This window comes from Mustela lutreola, chromosome 4 (assembly GCF_030435805.1).
Source record: "Mustela lutreola isolate mMusLut2 chromosome 4, mMusLut2.pri, whole genome shotgun sequence".
Classification (NCBI taxonomy): domain Eukaryota; kingdom Metazoa; phylum Chordata; class Mammalia; order Carnivora; family Mustelidae; genus Mustela; species Mustela lutreola.
The window spans coordinates 19,820,150-19,838,106 of record NC_081293.1 but is presented as its reverse complement, the minus strand read 5'-3'; the positions used below and the strand labels follow the sequence as shown (position 1 = coordinate 19,838,106).

Genomic DNA, 17,957 nt, shown 5'->3' with positions numbered 1-17,957 from the left:
TTGCTATTTGATTCTTGGCTATGTCTTTCCAAACCGCTAGAAAGCCACTTACTAACGAAGTTTCTTTTAATGCCCCTAGTATGACTTTTATAGGATGAAGTCATGCTATTTCCTAGCAGACAGATAGCTGGCAAAATCCCAGGGATGATTCACTCTCCAACCAAACCCACCAGAATTTCCCTACACAGGAGAGATGCCTGAAGAAAGGGGGGCCGAGGAAAGACACGGCGAAGCAGAGAGGGCCTTGGAAGGAAGGAGGACTCCTCCCCAGGGCCGCCACATACCTACATGAAGAACAGGCAGATGGAATTCGCCCCTCTGACACGCTGACCCCTAGTGTGCTGACAGCTGGAGAAGTGGGCCCCAAAGATACCCATACCCCAGGGGTACACTGAATGCTCCACTGGGGTGAAGCAGGAAGTATTAAGATGTCTATTTTTTCTTTTTTTTAAAGATTTTATTTATTTATTTGACAGAGAGAGATCACAAGTAGGCAGAGAGGCAGGCAGAGAGAGAGGAGGAAGCAGGCTCCCTGCTGAGCAGAGAGCCCGATGCGGGGCTCAATCCCAGGACCCCGAGATCACGACCTGAGCCGAAGGCAGCGGCCCAACCCACTGAGCCACCCAGGCGCCCCACATGTCTATTTTTTCTAAACAATAAGGAAATTTACCTATGCTCACATCTGAAATGCAGATGGACACCAGTACGTATGTACACACACAGACGAGTAGACACGTATGTGCAGGGTGCACACACCGTAACAGAGGCCTGCGGTCAAAAAGTCTAAAGGCTGCCACCTGTCCATTTGTAACAAATGTCTGCCTCTGGGTGTGCGTGTGCATGTGAGAGAAAGAAGGCTTTCCTGCGCCATGAACTGGGTTGCATCCCTCAAAACTCGTATGTTTAAGTCATAAGGGTGGCGCTCTCATCTGATAGGATCAATGCCCCTTTCAGAAGAGAGATCTCTCTCTCTGCCTGGTAAGGACACAGTGAGAAGGCGGCCGTCTGTCAATCAGGAGGAGGGCTGTCCCCAGAACTTGACCAGGCTGGCACCCTGAACTTAGACTTCCAGCCTTCAGAGCTGAGAAAACAGATTTCTGTTGTTTAAGGGACCTAGTCTATGGGATTTTGTTATGGCAGCCCAAGAGGATTAACACAACCTGAATTCTCGAAAGGGTCCTTGACCTCATCAAAGGGTTAAGATCCAGACACCCTGAAGAACGCTCGGGTCCCTTCCCAGAGCTGGCCAGCTGAAGTCAGTCTGGCCGAGCCTCTACACACCCATCTTCATGAGCGTCCAGTTGCTGTCCATCTGCTTGGCTGCCTGGAGAAAGTAGCGTCCATCAGTCCACATGGCCGCGTGCTCTTCCGTGACAATGGCCGTGCCTGGAGCAGGGGAGCAAAAAATAAAAGGCTTCTGACAACCACACAGACAACCGCACATGGCGGCAGCAGGCCGGCGAGGCCAGTGAGAAGCACCGGCTCTATGCAGCCCAGACTCACACCACCACTCACTCTAGGGGACAGGTGGGCCTCTGAAAAGCTCTAGGCTAGAGAAGTCGATGCCCCTGAGAACCAACTGCAGGTCACGCTCTGAAGGAAGCAGTCCTTGGGCAGCCCCGGCTGACCGGTCCCAGCACAGAACCCCACTTGCAAGACCAGCAGAACAGGGAGCTAAGCACCTGCAGTCAAAACGGTCTCGTATTCAACAAGACAGACGTGGAAATGATTCCAACACAGTGATCACAGCAGTCTCCAGCAAATGCCCCGAGAGAACTGCTGCACCTTTCCCGAGAGAAACCAAGTGGAGTCTCAGTACTCACAGTGACTCGCTGGTCACCAGCAGGGAGCTCACGCCTCCCGCCCCTACCTGCCCTCAGTCCCCGCAGGCCCCACAGAACCTGAGGCTTTTGGCAGAGCGGCCAACCAACACGAGCACGTCTACGAAAGGAAGCAGTTCTTCCCGAGCCTAGGAGCCTAGCTAGCTTAATAGAAGGGAATCTGAGGCAGAGGGAAATCACCCAAAAATTCAGGAGCACAGTTTTGGAAAAGTTAGGGCAGGACAGCAATGCAGCTCAACATGAACCTCTGTTATTTAAACTGAAAGTGAAATTATTAAACCCCAAAGCCTAGCACTTAAAGAATTACACAGGACCAGCAAGCTGAGGCAGGGGTTCTGGGGTGCGGTGAGTGTCCCATTTCTTATGTACAGTACTAGTCAAACAGGTATTTTCAGTTTAATTGATATAATTTTCCGTATGTATGCTATAATCAATAAAAAGTTCAAAACATTTTTAAAGAAAAATGTTTTAAAACTTTAAGAGCAAAAAATAAATAAATAAATAAGAAAAATAAATAAAACTTTAATAGCAAAAGCATCAAGAAAAGGGCCACTGAAAGGTGAACTTTGAGAGCTGGGGGATGCCGGGAGTTCACACCTCTCTGCAGAGGCTCAAGGAGGGGAGTGTCTGGTTTACATTTTCTTTCTGGTTCTGTCACAGGCTGAAACTTGGCCCAGTTATTTTTGGGAAGCAAACGAAAGTACAGAAAAAACCAAGAGAGAATTTAGCAACTCACCCGCAGAGCCGTCAAATCCAGAGACAAAGGCCCGCCGACAGTCACACGGAGCAATGTACTCGCTCTGGAAAACAAAAAGGAGGGAGAAGTCAACCTCGACTGGTCACGGGCGCCTGCTCTCCACGTGCTCAGCTGTGTGCGAGGCCCAGCAGGGACACAGAGGCTGGCGAAGCCTGGGCACTGTCAAGGAACAGAGAGCCTAGCAGAAAAATCAAGCTGAACATGAAAAATGCACGGCGCACACTGCTGAAGACCCTAATTAGTGAAGGGCTAAGAGGGCTACTCCCACCAGCCTCTATTTCTTCTTCTGGAGAACAAAAGCAAATCAAGACAAAACATAATCAACTGCGATGTCCTCACTGACATCTTACTCAAAAAACAAACCAACAGCCTTCTCCCTTCCTTACCGCTGACATTTAGGCATCTGTTATTTTTCTGAAGGGAAGGGCTGAATTTCTGTTTTAGGTGCCAATAATTCTCTGAGATCTCTTTAGGCATGAGCTTGCTTCTGAACTTCCTGTGTGTGTTCCCCTCCAAGGCAGCGTCAGCAATAGCTCCTGTGCAGATCCTGTCCCTTCCTATTAGGAAATACATGGAAACGCTCCCTCCAATCCAGGAGGCTTCAGCAGAAGAAAATGTCATAACCCAAACCAGGTCTCTGCCATTCCCTCGCCTCTAAATGCAAGGGGTGGGAGACTAGAGAACACAGTAGGTTCTCATTCCCGTGCAGAGGGTACATGGCCACGGGGTGCCTTCCGCCAACAGCCCGTGAAGCACAGAGAGTTAAGTAACTTCCCCAAAGTCCCACGAGCAGCAGAGGTAGGCCTTGAACTTGGGCTCTGAAGCACTCGGCCGTGCAGCTGCCATATGACCCGTCATCTCCCATCCTCATAACAACTCTCCAGGACAAGACTACTGGCAAAAGAGAAACCTGAAGGATGAAGACAGAAACTTTAATCAACCTGCCCACCTCCAGGTCAGCATCAGGGCCAGGATATGCTGGGCCGGAAACCAGAACTGCAACTCCTTCTGTTGGCAGCTTTCTCTGGAGCTAAAGGAGCTGGCGGGGTTAAGAATGCTGAGGACGGAGCACGGGGCTGCCGGACCAAGGCCTTTTTAGATCAACACAGAGTAGGGATGAGAAGGCATCCACATCTCACTCCTGCCCCTTTTATCGAGGCAGCTGCAGCCACAGCCCCAAAGCGGCCACAGGACCGCTAGCCACGGGGATGTCAGAGCAGCCAGAGGAGGGAACCACAACAGGGTTCAAGGTGACACCTGCCACCAGCAGGCCCCGCGATGTGGTCCGCCGCAAGGCTCACGGCATCTCTCAAGCTCAGTTCCTCATTTCTTTTTTTTTTTTTTTTTCTAAAACAGCTCTCTTCAGACTGCAGCAAGCGACAGCAGGCACATGTTTTATTCCCAAAACAGAGAACACTTGAACAAGAAGAAATGGCCCCCAGTAGCACGTATGAACTGCAGAATTCTCATTTGATTATAACCCAGTAATCACTGGGTGCAAGTGAAAAATGGAGGGCAGAGGAGTCCCCCCCGCCCCACCGCTTCTCCTAGGGTTGCTGTGAGGAAGAGTAAGTTAATGTTTAAAACAACTCAGCAGAAAGCTGAGAGGGCTGCATATATGCAATGGAACAGAGAGTATTAGTTTCTTCCTGAACGATGAGAAAGCAGCCAAGAGGCTGAGCAAACTAAGTCAACAAAAGTAAGTCTGGTGCTCTAACGCACAGTACACAATGGGGAAGACCCGGCAGACACTTCTGCTGGACAAGGAGGTTCCCCTGCTTGGGGCTCACCCACCTGTGACACACAGTGAGGATGCCAGCAAAGGGCAGGCAGACAAGTACTGCTCACCTCGACACAGCCAGACTCTTCCAGGCAGGGACGCACCTCTCCAGGAATGCCCCACCCGGACCCAGGCAAGAGGGAGGGAGGGACAGGGCCTCTCAGAGGAGTTGCCTATCCACAAAGGAAGGAGGCAGGTTTCTCCAAAGGGAGGTGGAATTAACAGCAGGTGAACGTGTTTGGTTTGGGATCAAGACAAGGTCTGGGCAAGAATGTCTAGACATGACCTAAGTAGTCAACATGCCAGGAAGCCGTCACTGACCGAAGCTGTCACCTCCACACCAACAGGCTAGGCAGGGTCCAGACAAGCACTGGGCCTGGGCTTCCCACTCTTCCCCCAGCAGTGGAGCTGGCAAAACCCAAGAACATTCTCCCCAGAGAATAGAAAAAGGTCTAAAATAAGCCAAAGCCTTAGCATGCTGGGAAAAAGAAACAAGGAAGCAGAGCTATTGGCTTTTTCTCCAAAATCACCATTTCTCTCCATCTCTAAGACCAGCACTCAGTCCAGGCCTCAAACATCTCCACCTTGACCAAGGACCCAAAAACCCATTCTTCACACACACTCAGAGTGAGCTTTCCCAAATGTCTCTGTAGGCCCTGTCAGCATCCTGTTCAAAAACCTGCCAAAATCTCCCCATCATACTTAGGATAAAACTCAAACCCAGCCCAGTGTCCAATGCACCGCCTGACTGTGCCCAGCCCTCCTCACAAAGCTCTCCTCCACTCTCCCAGCCATGCGAGACATTCAAGCCACACTGCCTGCTTTCTGTTCTCTGTACTTCCCAAGCTCATTCCTGCTTCAGGGCCTTTGCACAGGCTCTTTCTTGTGCTTACCAAAGGCTCTCCTTGATGGTGGCACGGCAAGCTCCTTCTCATCACTGCATTTCAGATCAGATGTCACCCCTGCAGAGGGGCTTGCCTGCACCACCCAGAGTGGCCACTTGGCCTTTACCTCTGAGTACAGCACATTTTTCTAGATGCTCTCTTCTTTCTTACATTACTATTATAATAACCTGCCCCAAAATAGAAGCTCCATGAGTCCGGGGTATTTGTCTTTTTTTGTCCCCGTCGCTAACCCTATCACAGCATAGGTAACTCGTACTGGTCTGGCTCTTAACCAGTATTTGCTGAATAAATGAACAGCAGAAGGAAAAATGAACCTATTTCCTCTACCTAGTTAAAACCTTAGCCATCTCTGAAAGTGAAGGAAGGGCTACATCCCAAGGAATGTAAGTGGCCTCTAGAAACGGGAAAAGGCAAGGAGAAAAACGCTCCTGTGTTTTTTCTGGAGCCTCGAGAAAAAAACGCAGCAGTAGACCCACTGTAGACTCCAGAACTATAAGATAATAGGTTTCTGTTATTGTAAGCCACTAAGTCTGTGGTCATTTGTTACAGCAGCAGTACGAAAATAACACATTATTCAGACCAGCAGGGATTCTAACTGTGGGTTCAAACTTCAATGTCTTGGGGTAAGGGCAAGTAAACTAAGTAAGTAAAACAGATAAGGAAGTGACTTCCAGAGAGCAGCTCTTCTCAGCTCTGAGTCTGTCATGCTAGAATGCAGGCCACATGTTCCCACCCTGCAGTATTTCAGAAGCTAAGTATGTGTTCATGAGAGATCACTTAACTTTTAAGGGTTGGCACTGAATTCAAACAACGTAAATAATACATAGCCAAATAAAGCACATCTATAAATAAGGGGAAAAAAAGCTTTAGCCCCCTCTCAAAACCCAGCTCAAACATGTTCTCTTCCCCAGGGCTTTCTGACCCACTCCAAACTCAGAGAATGGCCATGTGTTGTTTTTCAGGATCATGCACACTGGCATTTATCCATGCCCTGCCTTGGGTGATGATAACACACCCCCCCCCCTACTGTTGCCAACAACTATATTCCCATCTAGGACTTCATTTCCCAGGTCCCCATGCAGCTCGATGGAGTCACATGACTAGTTCCTACCAATGGAATGTGGGGCCAAGGTGATGTCTGGGTCAAGACAGTTAAAAAGCAGTGTGGCCTCTCCATACTCCTCCCCCTTCCACCAGCTGGAATAATGGCATCAGAGGATGGAAAGAGCCTGGATCTCCGAATCACTCTCTTCCTAGTAGAAGAAAGTCACACACCAACCAAGAACACCCACTCCAGACCACTACGTAAACAAGAGACAAGTACCAGGCCACTGAAACCGTGAGATGTGGGACCACTGCTAGCGATACTCTAATTAATACAGTGGATAAAATCACTCTGTGATAAAAATCACTACTCCACCCTAGAAGAGAGTCTGTTTAAGAAATACAAAACAGGAAGCCAACTCCAGGAAGAATGGGAGTAGGACAGAGGTTAGGAAAATCTGATTCAAGTCTTCCAGAAGGAGAAACCATTAAAATAGCCAAAAATTCAAGTTGGCAGAATCACCTCTGACAGAACATGACCCTTTGACTACAGTACGCCCAGGAGCAGAATATGAAGCCTTAAGGTTGGGGAGGATAAAGACTCTGGATTTCCAAGCAGTGCTGGCACAGCTCTGGCCCTAACCAAGGATTCTCTGGGTCTGGAGCCAGTGGCACCACCGAATCTCCATGTTTGGCTTAGATGGGACATGAAAGCAATGAGATTCCCAGAAAGAATGGACAATTCCTCACTGTGAAAGTCCCCCTGGGCCCAAACTCATGATTGCCACAACTCTTGTTCCGGGTTTACAAAGAATGAACCCTCAGAGCTGCAGAAGACAGCGAGAAGCAGACTCCTGGTGTGCCCAGTCTTCGCGTAATTATGCATTTGGGGTGCCTTTTCTCTCTAGCACGGAACAGTGTGTGGGTGTGTGTATTTGTGTTTCGGAAAGCACACAAAGGACAGAATTCAAGATTCCCCTTCACTCTCCGGCACCCTCCCTTCCCCGCCCGTAGGAGAAATTCCATCAACCCTCAATCTAGCCTAAAATGAAACAATCAGGAACAAGAGCCACAGAGAACAGCAGCCTCTCTATTACTGGAAAGGTTGCTTTGGCAGGTCACACACAAAGCCAACCCTTGCTCCTTGTCCTCACAGTCCCGGCAGGGCCCCGGAGTCCCAAGGAGCCGTCACCCCAACTATGCCCCACCTCGCCAAAGGTACTGAAACAAGGAGCTCAGGACTTCTCATTTGTTTCTCTGGATGCCCCCACAAATCCTCCCAGATTCCAACCTTCCCAAGCCCCTCTGCCATCTACCTATAATATGGTCCACACTCAATCTGTGTTCTACTGCTTCTCCTCCAAATCCTTCCCCTCTTCTCTGCTCCTAAAGCCAGGACCAAGTCCAAGCCCTCCGGACCCTGACTCCGGGATCCCACAATGGTCTCCCAATGGCTTCTCGGCTCCCAGTATGTCCCTTCTCCAATCCACACTCAACACTGCACCTTTGATTAATTGTGTCACTTTCTTGTTCCAAAGCCCTCAGTGGCTCCCTAGTAGCTGATAAAAACCTAAATCCCTGACTCACAGATTCCTCATCCAAGGAGAAGCCATCCAATTGTAAAATTCTGGGATCATGGAGCACCTGGGTGGCTCAATGGGTTAAAGCCTCTGCCTTTGGCTCAGGTCATGATCTCAGAGTCATGGGATTGAGCCCCGCATCGGGTTCTCTGCTCATCGGGGAGCCTGCTTCCTCCTCTCTCTCTCTCTGCCTGCCTCTCTACCTACTTGTGATCTCTGTCAAATAAATAAATAAAATCTTTAAAAAAAAAAAAAAAAATTCTGGGATCATTAGCAGGGGATGAAGAGCTGTGGAGAACCTGGAACGTCACCTATGGTTTGGCCAGTCTCACTGCCATTCCCCAGTTTAACAAGGAACTGCTTTGGGCATATTAGGCCCAAATCAGGGTATCAGATTAGAAACAACTTTATAGGGCACCTGGGTGGCTCATTTGGTTGGGTGTCTGCCTTCGGCTCAGGTCATGATCCTGGGGTCCCAGGGTTGAGCCCCATGTCAGGTTCCCTGCTCAGCAGAAGGCCTGCTTCTCCCTCTCTCACACCCCCTGCTTGTGTTCCCTCTCTCGCTGTGTCTCTCTCTGTCAAATACATAAATAAAAATCTTTTTAAAAAATTTTTAAATAAAAAAATTTTAAAAATTAACAGCTTTATAATAACAAGAAAAAAAATGGCTCAAGAACACCACCCAGAATGAAGAATATCGAAATAAACCTGGCTTATCTTGGCTACAAGGACATCCCCTACTAGTACACATATAGACTGTACCCTAACTCCAGGAAGGAAAATACAAACTGAAATCCCAACCGACCCTTAACCAGAAAACTTTCAACTTTTAATTCAATAACATTCACAGTCCAGCCTTTCCTCCACCAAGGCCTCCCCTAGAGGTGAAGGCTCATGAATGAATCAGAATTGTAAGGAGTCTTCCGCCGGGACGCTACAACAGGCTGTGCGACCCTCTCAGAGGGGACACCCGATTTCACACAACAGTGTGCTAGGGGACTGTGAGGGCGAATTTTCTGTGTCACCCTGGGGGTTAAGGCATCCAAAGAGAGCTAGCTGGGAAAACACTATTGAGGTGGTTTCTGGGAGAGACAACATCTGAATCAGCAGACTGAAGACTGTCCTACCTATGTGCTCAGCATCCAATCCACTGAAGGTATGGAGGAAAGTGGAATTTGCTCTCTCATTAGAGCTGAGACAACCATCTTCTCCTGACCTCAGAGATCACCGTTCCTTGTTCTCAGACCCTTAACTCAGACAGGGACACACACCATCGGTGTTGTCTGCAAGCTGGAGAACTAGGAGCCCTCGTGGCAGAGTTCGAGTTCCAGTTCAAATTCGAAGTGAACCAGAGAAGCCTCATGTGGGAGCCTATCCCTCAGGATTAGTCTCTCTGTACGTATACATCTCTATATATCCTATTGGTTCTGTCCCTCTGGAGAACCCACACTGAGACAGTGACTCACTAAAGACCCCACACCAACTACCACATAATGTGCTCCCACCACAGGAACCATCATCCTGCTCATCCTGCTCAAAACTGAGATAAAATGGTTGCAATCCCATCAGTCCAGGGCAACTGCCTGATGATGGAAAGGCAGAAACTGGAAAACATCACAAGTCCAAAGGCTAAAGCCTGTCACTGACAGGAGACAGGGGGGAAAAAAGGATTTCTTCAGGGACAAGGCTAGAGTCTGCCCTTCCTAAATGCTGGGGAGCCTGTCACCTAGTCTTCTACCATGACTCAGGCCCAGACTGTGTTGACCAACCTACTTATTCACCTAGTCCTCAGCCAAGATGAAACTTGGGTTCCTTTGAAGGTGGTGAGTCTTGTTCATCTGTCCTAGAGAACAGCGGTGAATAGAAGAATCGTTACCAACGCCCACCCTACAGTGCACCCACCTCCCCCCACCTCCCCACTGCCTGCTCAATCCGACAGTAATGTACCCCACCACCATGGCTTCTTCACATGCCACCAGCCCCCTTGCTCCAGCCAGATCTGCTACTTCTCCTATACTCACAACTCGTACTTTCTCACCTCCTCCTTTGCAGAACCCCAGTCTTCGGTGGCTTCTCCTCCCCACACAAGGATCTCCCTTTCCTCTCACCTCTTCAAGGATCAAGTTCTGATCCATACTAGCATGAAAAGTACTACTGTGAGTCAACAGACCAAGGAATTCCATGAAACATTGAGTCCCTGAGCCTGCCCCTGAGAAGACTGTGCGAATTCCATTAACATTTTAAGTCTAGAAAATGCTGAATACCTCATCCTCTCCTTATAGTTGCATAGTGCATATCTGTATATTAAAGGCCCTGAGAAGTCCTGCAGTTATGAAACTGTTCAAAAGAGCAAAGGGCTTGAATAGACATTTCTCGGAAAGAGACATACAGTTGGCCAACAAGCATAGGAAAAATGCTCAACATCACTAATCATCATGAAAATGGAAATCAAAACCACAATGAGATATTACCTCATATCTGTTAGGATTCCATTACTGAACAAAAAAGAAAAGAAGTGCTGGCTGGAACCCTTGTGTACTGCTGGGAGAATGTAAAATGGTATAGCCACCATAAAAAGCAGTATGAGCAGTATGAGTTCCTCAATAAATTAAAAAAGAATTACTAGACTGAGCGCCTAGCCAGCTCAGTCAATAGAGGCATGCGACTCTTGATCTTGGTGTCCCGAGTTCGAGCCCCACATTAGAGATAGAGTTTACTTAAAAAAAAAAAAAAAAACATAGAACTGCTATACGATTCAGCAATTCCACTTCTGGGTATACATCCAAAATAACTGAAAACAGGATCTTGAAGAGACATTTATATACCCATGTTCACTGTAGCATTATACACAAGAGCCAAGAGCTGGAAGCAACCTAAATGTTCATCAATAGATGAAAAGATTTTTTTAAATGTGGTATATTAAAAAAAAAAAAAATGGTATATACATACAATGGGCTATCATTCTGCCTTTAAAAAGGAAATCCTGGCGCACCTGGGTGGCTCAGTGGGTTAAAGCCTCTGCCTTCAGCTCAGGTCATGGTCCCAGGGTCCTGGGATCGAGCCCCACATTGGGCTCTCCACTCAGCGGGGTACCTGCTTCCTCCTTTCTCTCTCTGCCTGCCTCTCTGCATACTTGTGATCTCTATCTGACAAAAAAATAATAAATAAATAAATAAATAAATAAATAAATAAATAGGAAATCCTGTCATAAGCTACACCTTAAAGACATTATGCTAAGTGACATAAGCCAGTCACAAAAAGACAATGGTTTGATTCCACTTAGATAAGGTATATAAAGCAGTCAAACTCTTAGAAACTGAAAGTGGAGTGGTGATTAGTGGGAGGCGAGGGTAGGGGGCATTCAAGATGTAGAAGTTCTAGAGATCTACTACCCAACAATGTACACACAGTTAACACTACTGTACTATACACTTAGAAATAGTTGAGATGGGGCGCCTGGGTGGCTCAGTCGGTTAAGCATCTGCCTTCAGCTTGAGGTCATGATCCCAGGGTCCTGGGACTGAGCCCCAGATTGGGCTCCCCGGGGCTCCCTGCTCAGCAAGAAGTCTGCTTCTCCCTCTCCCTCACAACCCCTCCTCACAACCCCCCACCCCACTCATGCACGGTCTCTCTCAGTCACTCTCAAATAAATAAGATCTTAAAAAAAAAATAGCTGAGATGATAAATTTAATGTTAAACTTGCTAAACATAATAATAAAAATAAATAATAACAATAGAATAATAAAATAATAATAATAAAAAGAAGCTCATTTCACTATTTTCTTGACCACTGAATATGCTTTCTGCAGAACACCTTGAGACACAACAGGAATACTGTGGAATACTGTTTGGGGAATACTGTTCCAAACACTGAAGTATACTGAACTTCATGCTATTGCCCCAAAATATCCAATCCCTTTGGTTATCCATTTCAGCCCTTCATTTGCTCCTGAGGCCAGGAAATCTTGTTTCCAGGCAGGAGGCCAAGCTTCCTCCTACCCCAGGTTAACGCTACTGTCGCCACCATGGGATCTGACACCTTTGGGAGGAGCAGAAGAGAGGCCAGTTAAAGTGGACATCTTTTAGCAACTGTTCAATTTAACAGTAATCTCTTCCACGCCACCCCTCCATCATGGTGGACCCTCACCAGTGCCGTCCCACATAGGCGCGCACACATACACGCGCACACACACCAGGACCCAGGGTCAACACCAAGCTACCGTGCTAATCAAGTTCTCACCCAGGACTCTGGATTTAGGATTGAGGTTCTAGCTCAGTCTGGTATCTTGAAAGTAAAAGAGCAAGAGGTATAAATGTGGGAACTGTTGGATGGCCCCCTATTTACCATCTACCTTGCCTAAAAAAGGGAGAAACTGATCTACGGCAAGAGCTGAAGCCTTTCCCATCCCAGTTGTTCTGGGCCAGCTGAGTTCCTGCCCTCAGGTTCCATGAGACCCCCCTCCCCATCTGAGGCCCTGACATTCCACAAGTCCAGATCCCATCATTCACAAGCTGGAGTTGGGCCAAAGCAGTGGCCCTCCCCTTATAGCCTTATAAAGTCTTTTTATTGTTCAGAGGACCTCAAGGCGGTTTTTATTACCTACAACTTAAGGATCCTACAGGACTAGCTGTATTTCCCCCTATAGCTTATGCCCTCCTTGGGCTTCTGCCAGGAGGATTTGCCATGGTGTTTCCGAAAAGCGCTCCAACCTTCCCTGCATCTCCGCCTTTGCTCCTACTAACCTCCCCACATAGAATCCTTTCCACTTCCTCTACTTATCCAACTCTACCCATTCTTCAACATCCAGTTCCAAAGCCTCCCCTGCTCATTAAGCCTTCCATCATCTTCCCTCTCACCCTCAAGCTTCCAGTGCTTTGTCCGCATTTCTTTTTTTTTTTTTTTTTTTTTTTTTTTTGTTTAAACAGACAGAGATCACAAGCAGGCAGAGAGGCAGGCAGAGAGAGAGGAGGAAGGAGGCCCCCCGCTGAGCAGAGAGCCTGATGCCGGGCTCGATCCCTGGACTCTGGGATTATGACCTGAGCCAAAGGCAGAAGCTCTAGCCCACTGAGCCACCCAGGTGACCCTGTCCGCATTTCTTGATGGCACTGCCACATTCCACCTTGTGATACAGACATGTCTTTACTCCATGACTCAACCATATGCTTCTCGAGAACAGGGCCATTCTCACCTTCGTGTCCTCACCTAGGACACGAAGCAACTCACCTAGGACAGTGCCTTACACATAAGTGAAGGCTATAAAGTATGTATGTAGAGATGACTCCATGTAAGAACAGTACTTTTTATGTTGTCTCTTCCCTCTAACAAACCGTAAGCATAGTGAGGGCAGGAGTTTAATCTTAAATTCACCTTTGGAACCATTCAAAGTCCCATTCAAACACTTGCTGACTCAACGTCCTCAAAGAGGAAATACTAGAATCCTTTCGCCCTCCTGCCCTTAGGCCCCATCACATGCAGTCTCCACCTCTCCAAACCCAACTCCTCCATGTTTAGGGCACTAGTGTTCTCAGAGGTAAAGGGCACTTACTGAGTTGCTTCCATCAAAGGTAATGGTTGGTGGGGGAAGGAGAGGAGAGGGTGGTGTTCAGAATTATGCCTACAAACTACAGACTGTACAATCTACAATCTGGCTGTTCTTCCAGCCATGTCAGAGGAATGGGACAGTCTGGATGGGGAGAAGGTAGGCAGGACAGACAATTCTTGGAAGGACAGGGTATGACAGAAGATGGGGTACAGTATGTAAGCAACACAAAGGCCTAGACCTTTTCCCTTCCATTTGTCCATAATGCTTCCGCAAGTTATTGAAAGCTGGCTACATTCACCAGAACTAAGGAAGTCAGGGCCAAGTCAACAAGTGTTCGGTGAGACCCTATTAGACAAAGGCCCCTGTGCCAAACCCTGCTTAGTTGGGCTAATGCTTAGTTGTGGACTGACAACTAGAATGCTACAAACACACTGGGGATGGGGGAAAAGAATGAAAACAGAGGAGAGGCTGATGAGATCCATCACCTGCCCATCTCCACTCAGTACCTGGTGGGCATCTCCCGACGGGATGATGTAGGCCTGGATCGGTTCGGCCACATACTCCGTGTTCCTCATGGCTTGTCTCAGCTGCCGAAGCAGCTCAGAGGTGACCTTTGGAGCCATTCCGCCCTCTGAAACAATAGCAGAGTTAGTTCCAAAACCAGCCTGCCCAATGCAACTCAATGACTAGTTCAAAGGGAGCCCCAGAGATGCACCTGCCAGCTGCCCCACCCCAGGGGCATCTTCAAAACTACCCACCCCACCACCAGACCAAAACCAAAGGTCCCAGAAGCTCTAAAGTTCACAGTTCTTATATACAACTTCCAAACAGCCATTTGTGGTAAGAAAAGTTGAGCTACTAATACTCATTTCCAAATTGATCAGTTACCTCTTTCACTTCCAGAATTATTTTCTAAAGAGATAAACAGATGCACAAAGATACCTGTTTATCTTTGTTTATAATGAAAAAGAGAAGGGGGGGAATACATAATTGGGTAAATGCATTACAAAATCATTAAAAGTTACACAGACAAAAAAAAAAAATTACACAGACCTATACTTAACTTGCAAAGACACCAACACTGGTGGGTGATTAAAAACAGATTACAAGGGGCGGTCAGTCAAGCGTCTGCCTTCAACTCAGGTTGGGATTGAGCCCTGCGTCAGCCTTCCTGCTCAGCAGTGAGCCTGCTTCTCCCTCTCCTTCCCACTTGTGCTCTCTCTCTCGCTATCTTTAAAAAAAAAAAAAAAAAATTACAAAAGATGATGTATAAACCATTCTTATTTAAAATCATGTATGTGTATAGGGACGTCTGGGTGGCTCAGACTGTTAAGTGCCTGCCTCCAGTCATGATCCCAGGGTCCTGGGATCGAATCCCGCATCAGGCTCCCTGCTCAGCAGAGAGTCTGCTTCTCCCTCTCCCTCTCCCCTTCCTTGTGATCTCTCTCTCTCTCTCTCTCAAATGAATAAATAAAATATCTAAAAAATTTAAAAAATTAAAAAAAAATAAATAAAATAAAACCATGTATGTGAATAATGCACAGAGAAGTTTCTAGAAGGCCAGTCACCCAAATGTTAATTAGTGGTTACCTTTCAATAGAAGCATTTGGGGTGATTTTTTTTTAAAAGATTTTATTTACAAAAAAAAAAAAAGATTTTATTTACTTATTTGAAAGAGAGAGCACAGTGGGGGAGAGGGAGGAAAGGGAGAAGCAGACTCCCTGCTCAGCAGGGAGCCTGACACAGAGCTAGATCCCAGGACCTGAGCAGATGCTTAACCGACTGAGCCACCCAGGTGCCCCTAGAATGATTTTTCTTTTCTTTTACTGGTGTCTTACTGCTTAAGTTTAACTGCATTAAAAGAAGTATGATGTATACTTTTGCTAAACAGCCAACCACAGATTAGGAGGAGAAAGGTGACTCCACTACAGATCAAAGTCAAAGTCATGTACTCTAGTGAATACCTACTATCAACTAGGTGTGCAACCTGAAGGAGAAGGGGATCGGACCCTCAGTGGTCTGTGTTTGCCGTTCTAAAATATGGCAGGAGCAGAGTAGATCCAGGGTTTTCAAACAGCCCTGAAAAAGTCGCAGGGGTCCCTAGGAGTCTATCCCAATAAAGCTAGACCTTTTGGGGAGAGAGTTCACCAGCTCAAGGAAACAAATATGAAAATCATTAAAAAGAAAATGGTAAATGTAGTCTTACTAAAAATTCTTAAACTTTTACTAATTTCTATCTACTCAAAAAGAGCACTGCCTCCTAGTGAATACAGACTATTTCTATGTATTAAAGGCTCAGATGATGTAAGCTTACTTTCAAATCGCTTTTGCTAGTTCTTTCAAAAAAACCTTTTCTCAAAAAAGTACTGGTATCAGCGAACAGTTCTGATCAATCACACTGTATGGTAACAATAGATACATGACTAGATAAGGACTCTCTCTAGTTATAGTCCCATGGATATATAACAAAATAACTTCATAAAAAGCCAGTTATAAAACAGTGACCATACATATTTTTCTATATCCCATATAGTAATACAAAACTATACTATTAGAATTCAGGTTGAAGGGGCACCTGGGTGGCTCAGTGGATTAAAGCATCTGTCTTCAGCTCGGGTCATGATCTCAGGGTCCTGGGATCGAGCCCTGCATCAGGCTCTCTGCTTGGCAGTGAGCCTGCTTCTCCCTCTCCCTCTGACTGCCTCTCTGCCTACTTGTGATCTGTCAAATAAAAAATAATAATAATAATAATAAGGAATTCAGCAACCATTAAAAAAAAAATTCAGGTTGAATAATGAGTTTTTCCAGCTCATTTTCAAAATAGATTTTATTTTTTAAATAAAACAGATTTATACAGAGCTCCCATATACCTCACTTCTCCCAACGTAAACGACTCCTCCACAATCAAGACCTCCCCACCTACAGAGAGAGAGTGTATTATGCTAAGCGAAATAAGTCCGGGAAAGACAAATACCAGATGATTTCACTCATATGTGGAATTTAAGAAACAAAACAAATGAACATGGGTGGGGTGGGGAAGGAGAGGAAAACCAAGAAACAGACTCATAACTATGGAGAGCTGATGGTTACCAGAGGGGAAGTGGGCGGGAGGAATGGGGGATGGAGATTAAGAAGGACCCTGGTTGGGGCGCCTGGGTGGCTCAGTGGGTTAAAGCCTCTGCCTTTGGCTCAGGTCATGACCCCAGGGTCCTGTGATCGAGCCCCACATTGGGCTCTCTGCTCTGCGGGGAGCTGGCTTCCTGCCCTCTCTCTCTGCCTGTCTCTCTGCCTACTTGTGATCTCTATCAAATAAATAAAATCCTTAAAAAAAAAAAAAAAAAAAAAAAGGAGGGTCCTGGTTGTGATGGGCACCAGTACTGTAAGTAAGTACTGAACCACCAAATTGTATACCTGAAACTAGTACACTGTATGTTAACAAACTGAAATTTAAATAAAAACTTGAAAAAAAAATAAGTTTTTAAAAAAAATCCCTTGCCAGAGTGGTATATTTATTACTCCTCCACGAACCTACATTGACATGTTATTATCCCCCTAAATACATGGTTCATGCTAGGATTCACTCTTGATGTGGTACATTCCATAGGTTTTGAGAAATGCTTAATGGCATGTATCCAGGATATAGCATCATATGAAATAGCTTAATAGTTTTCATTACCCTAAAATCCTCTCTGCTCAGTCTACTTATTCCTCCTCTCACTGCCCTTCCACCCCTGAAAATAACTAATCTTTTTACTGTCTTCATAGTTTTGCCTTTTCCAGAAAGTCAAACAGGTGGAATCATAGAATTCACAGCCTTTTCAGACTGGCTTCTTTCACTAAGCAATATGTATTTAAGGTTCTTCTCTGTCTTTTCATGGCTTGATAGCTCATTTATTTTTAGTGACGAGTAACAGTCCGTTGTTTGGATATACCACAAGTTTTTTTTTTCTTTTTCTTTTTTTTTTTAAGATTTTACTTATTTATGGGGCGCCTGGGTGGCTCAGTGGGTTAAGCCGCTGCCTTTGGCTCAGGTCATGATCTCAGGGTCCTGGGATCGAGCCCCGCATCAGGCTCTCTGCTCAGCAGGGAGCCTGCTTCCTCCTCTCTCTCTGCCTGCCTCTCTGCCTACTTGTGATCTCTGTCTGTCAAATAAATAAATAAAATCTTTAAAAAAAAAAAATTTACTTATTTATTTGACACAGAGAGAGAGAGAGATCACAAGCAGGCAGAGAGGGGAAACAGGCTCCCTGCTCAGCAGAGAGCCCAATGTGGGGCTCGATCCCAGAACCCTGAGATCATGACCTGAGCCAAAGGCAGAGGCTTAACCCACTGAACCTCCCAGGTGCCCCAAAGTACCCCATTCTTAATTTGCAAGGGTAGCTTCAACCACCAGCCTTAGGACTCCATCTCAGAGTCTCCAAACGACAGAAATACTTAAAAGAGTCACTGGAAACGGGCCTATTCACAATTCCAACATGCCCATGCATGTTCCTTGCATTATACCTGC

The 17,957-nt window shown here is 46.5% G+C and overlaps 1 protein-coding gene across 2 annotated transcripts in view; it reads right to left on the bottom strand.

Annotated features, from left to right (window-relative positions):
• The window catches only part of XPNPEP1 (X-prolyl aminopeptidase 1), a 53,958-nt gene that overhangs the window by 24,722 nt on the left and 11,279 nt on the right, over nucleotides 1-17,957 (bottom strand). For both annotated transcript variants that reach the window (XM_059173253.1, XM_059173254.1), the window contains 3 exons: nucleotides 13,957-14,081; nucleotides 2,578-2,641; nucleotides 1,282-1,386 (listed from right to left, as the gene is read on the bottom strand). In XM_059173253.1, coding sequence (XP_059029236.1) covers nucleotides 1,282-1,386; nucleotides 2,578-2,641; nucleotides 13,957-14,081 — 294 coding nt within the window. The remainder of the gene's footprint in view (nucleotides 1-1,281; nucleotides 1,387-2,577; nucleotides 2,642-13,956; nucleotides 14,082-17,957) is intronic.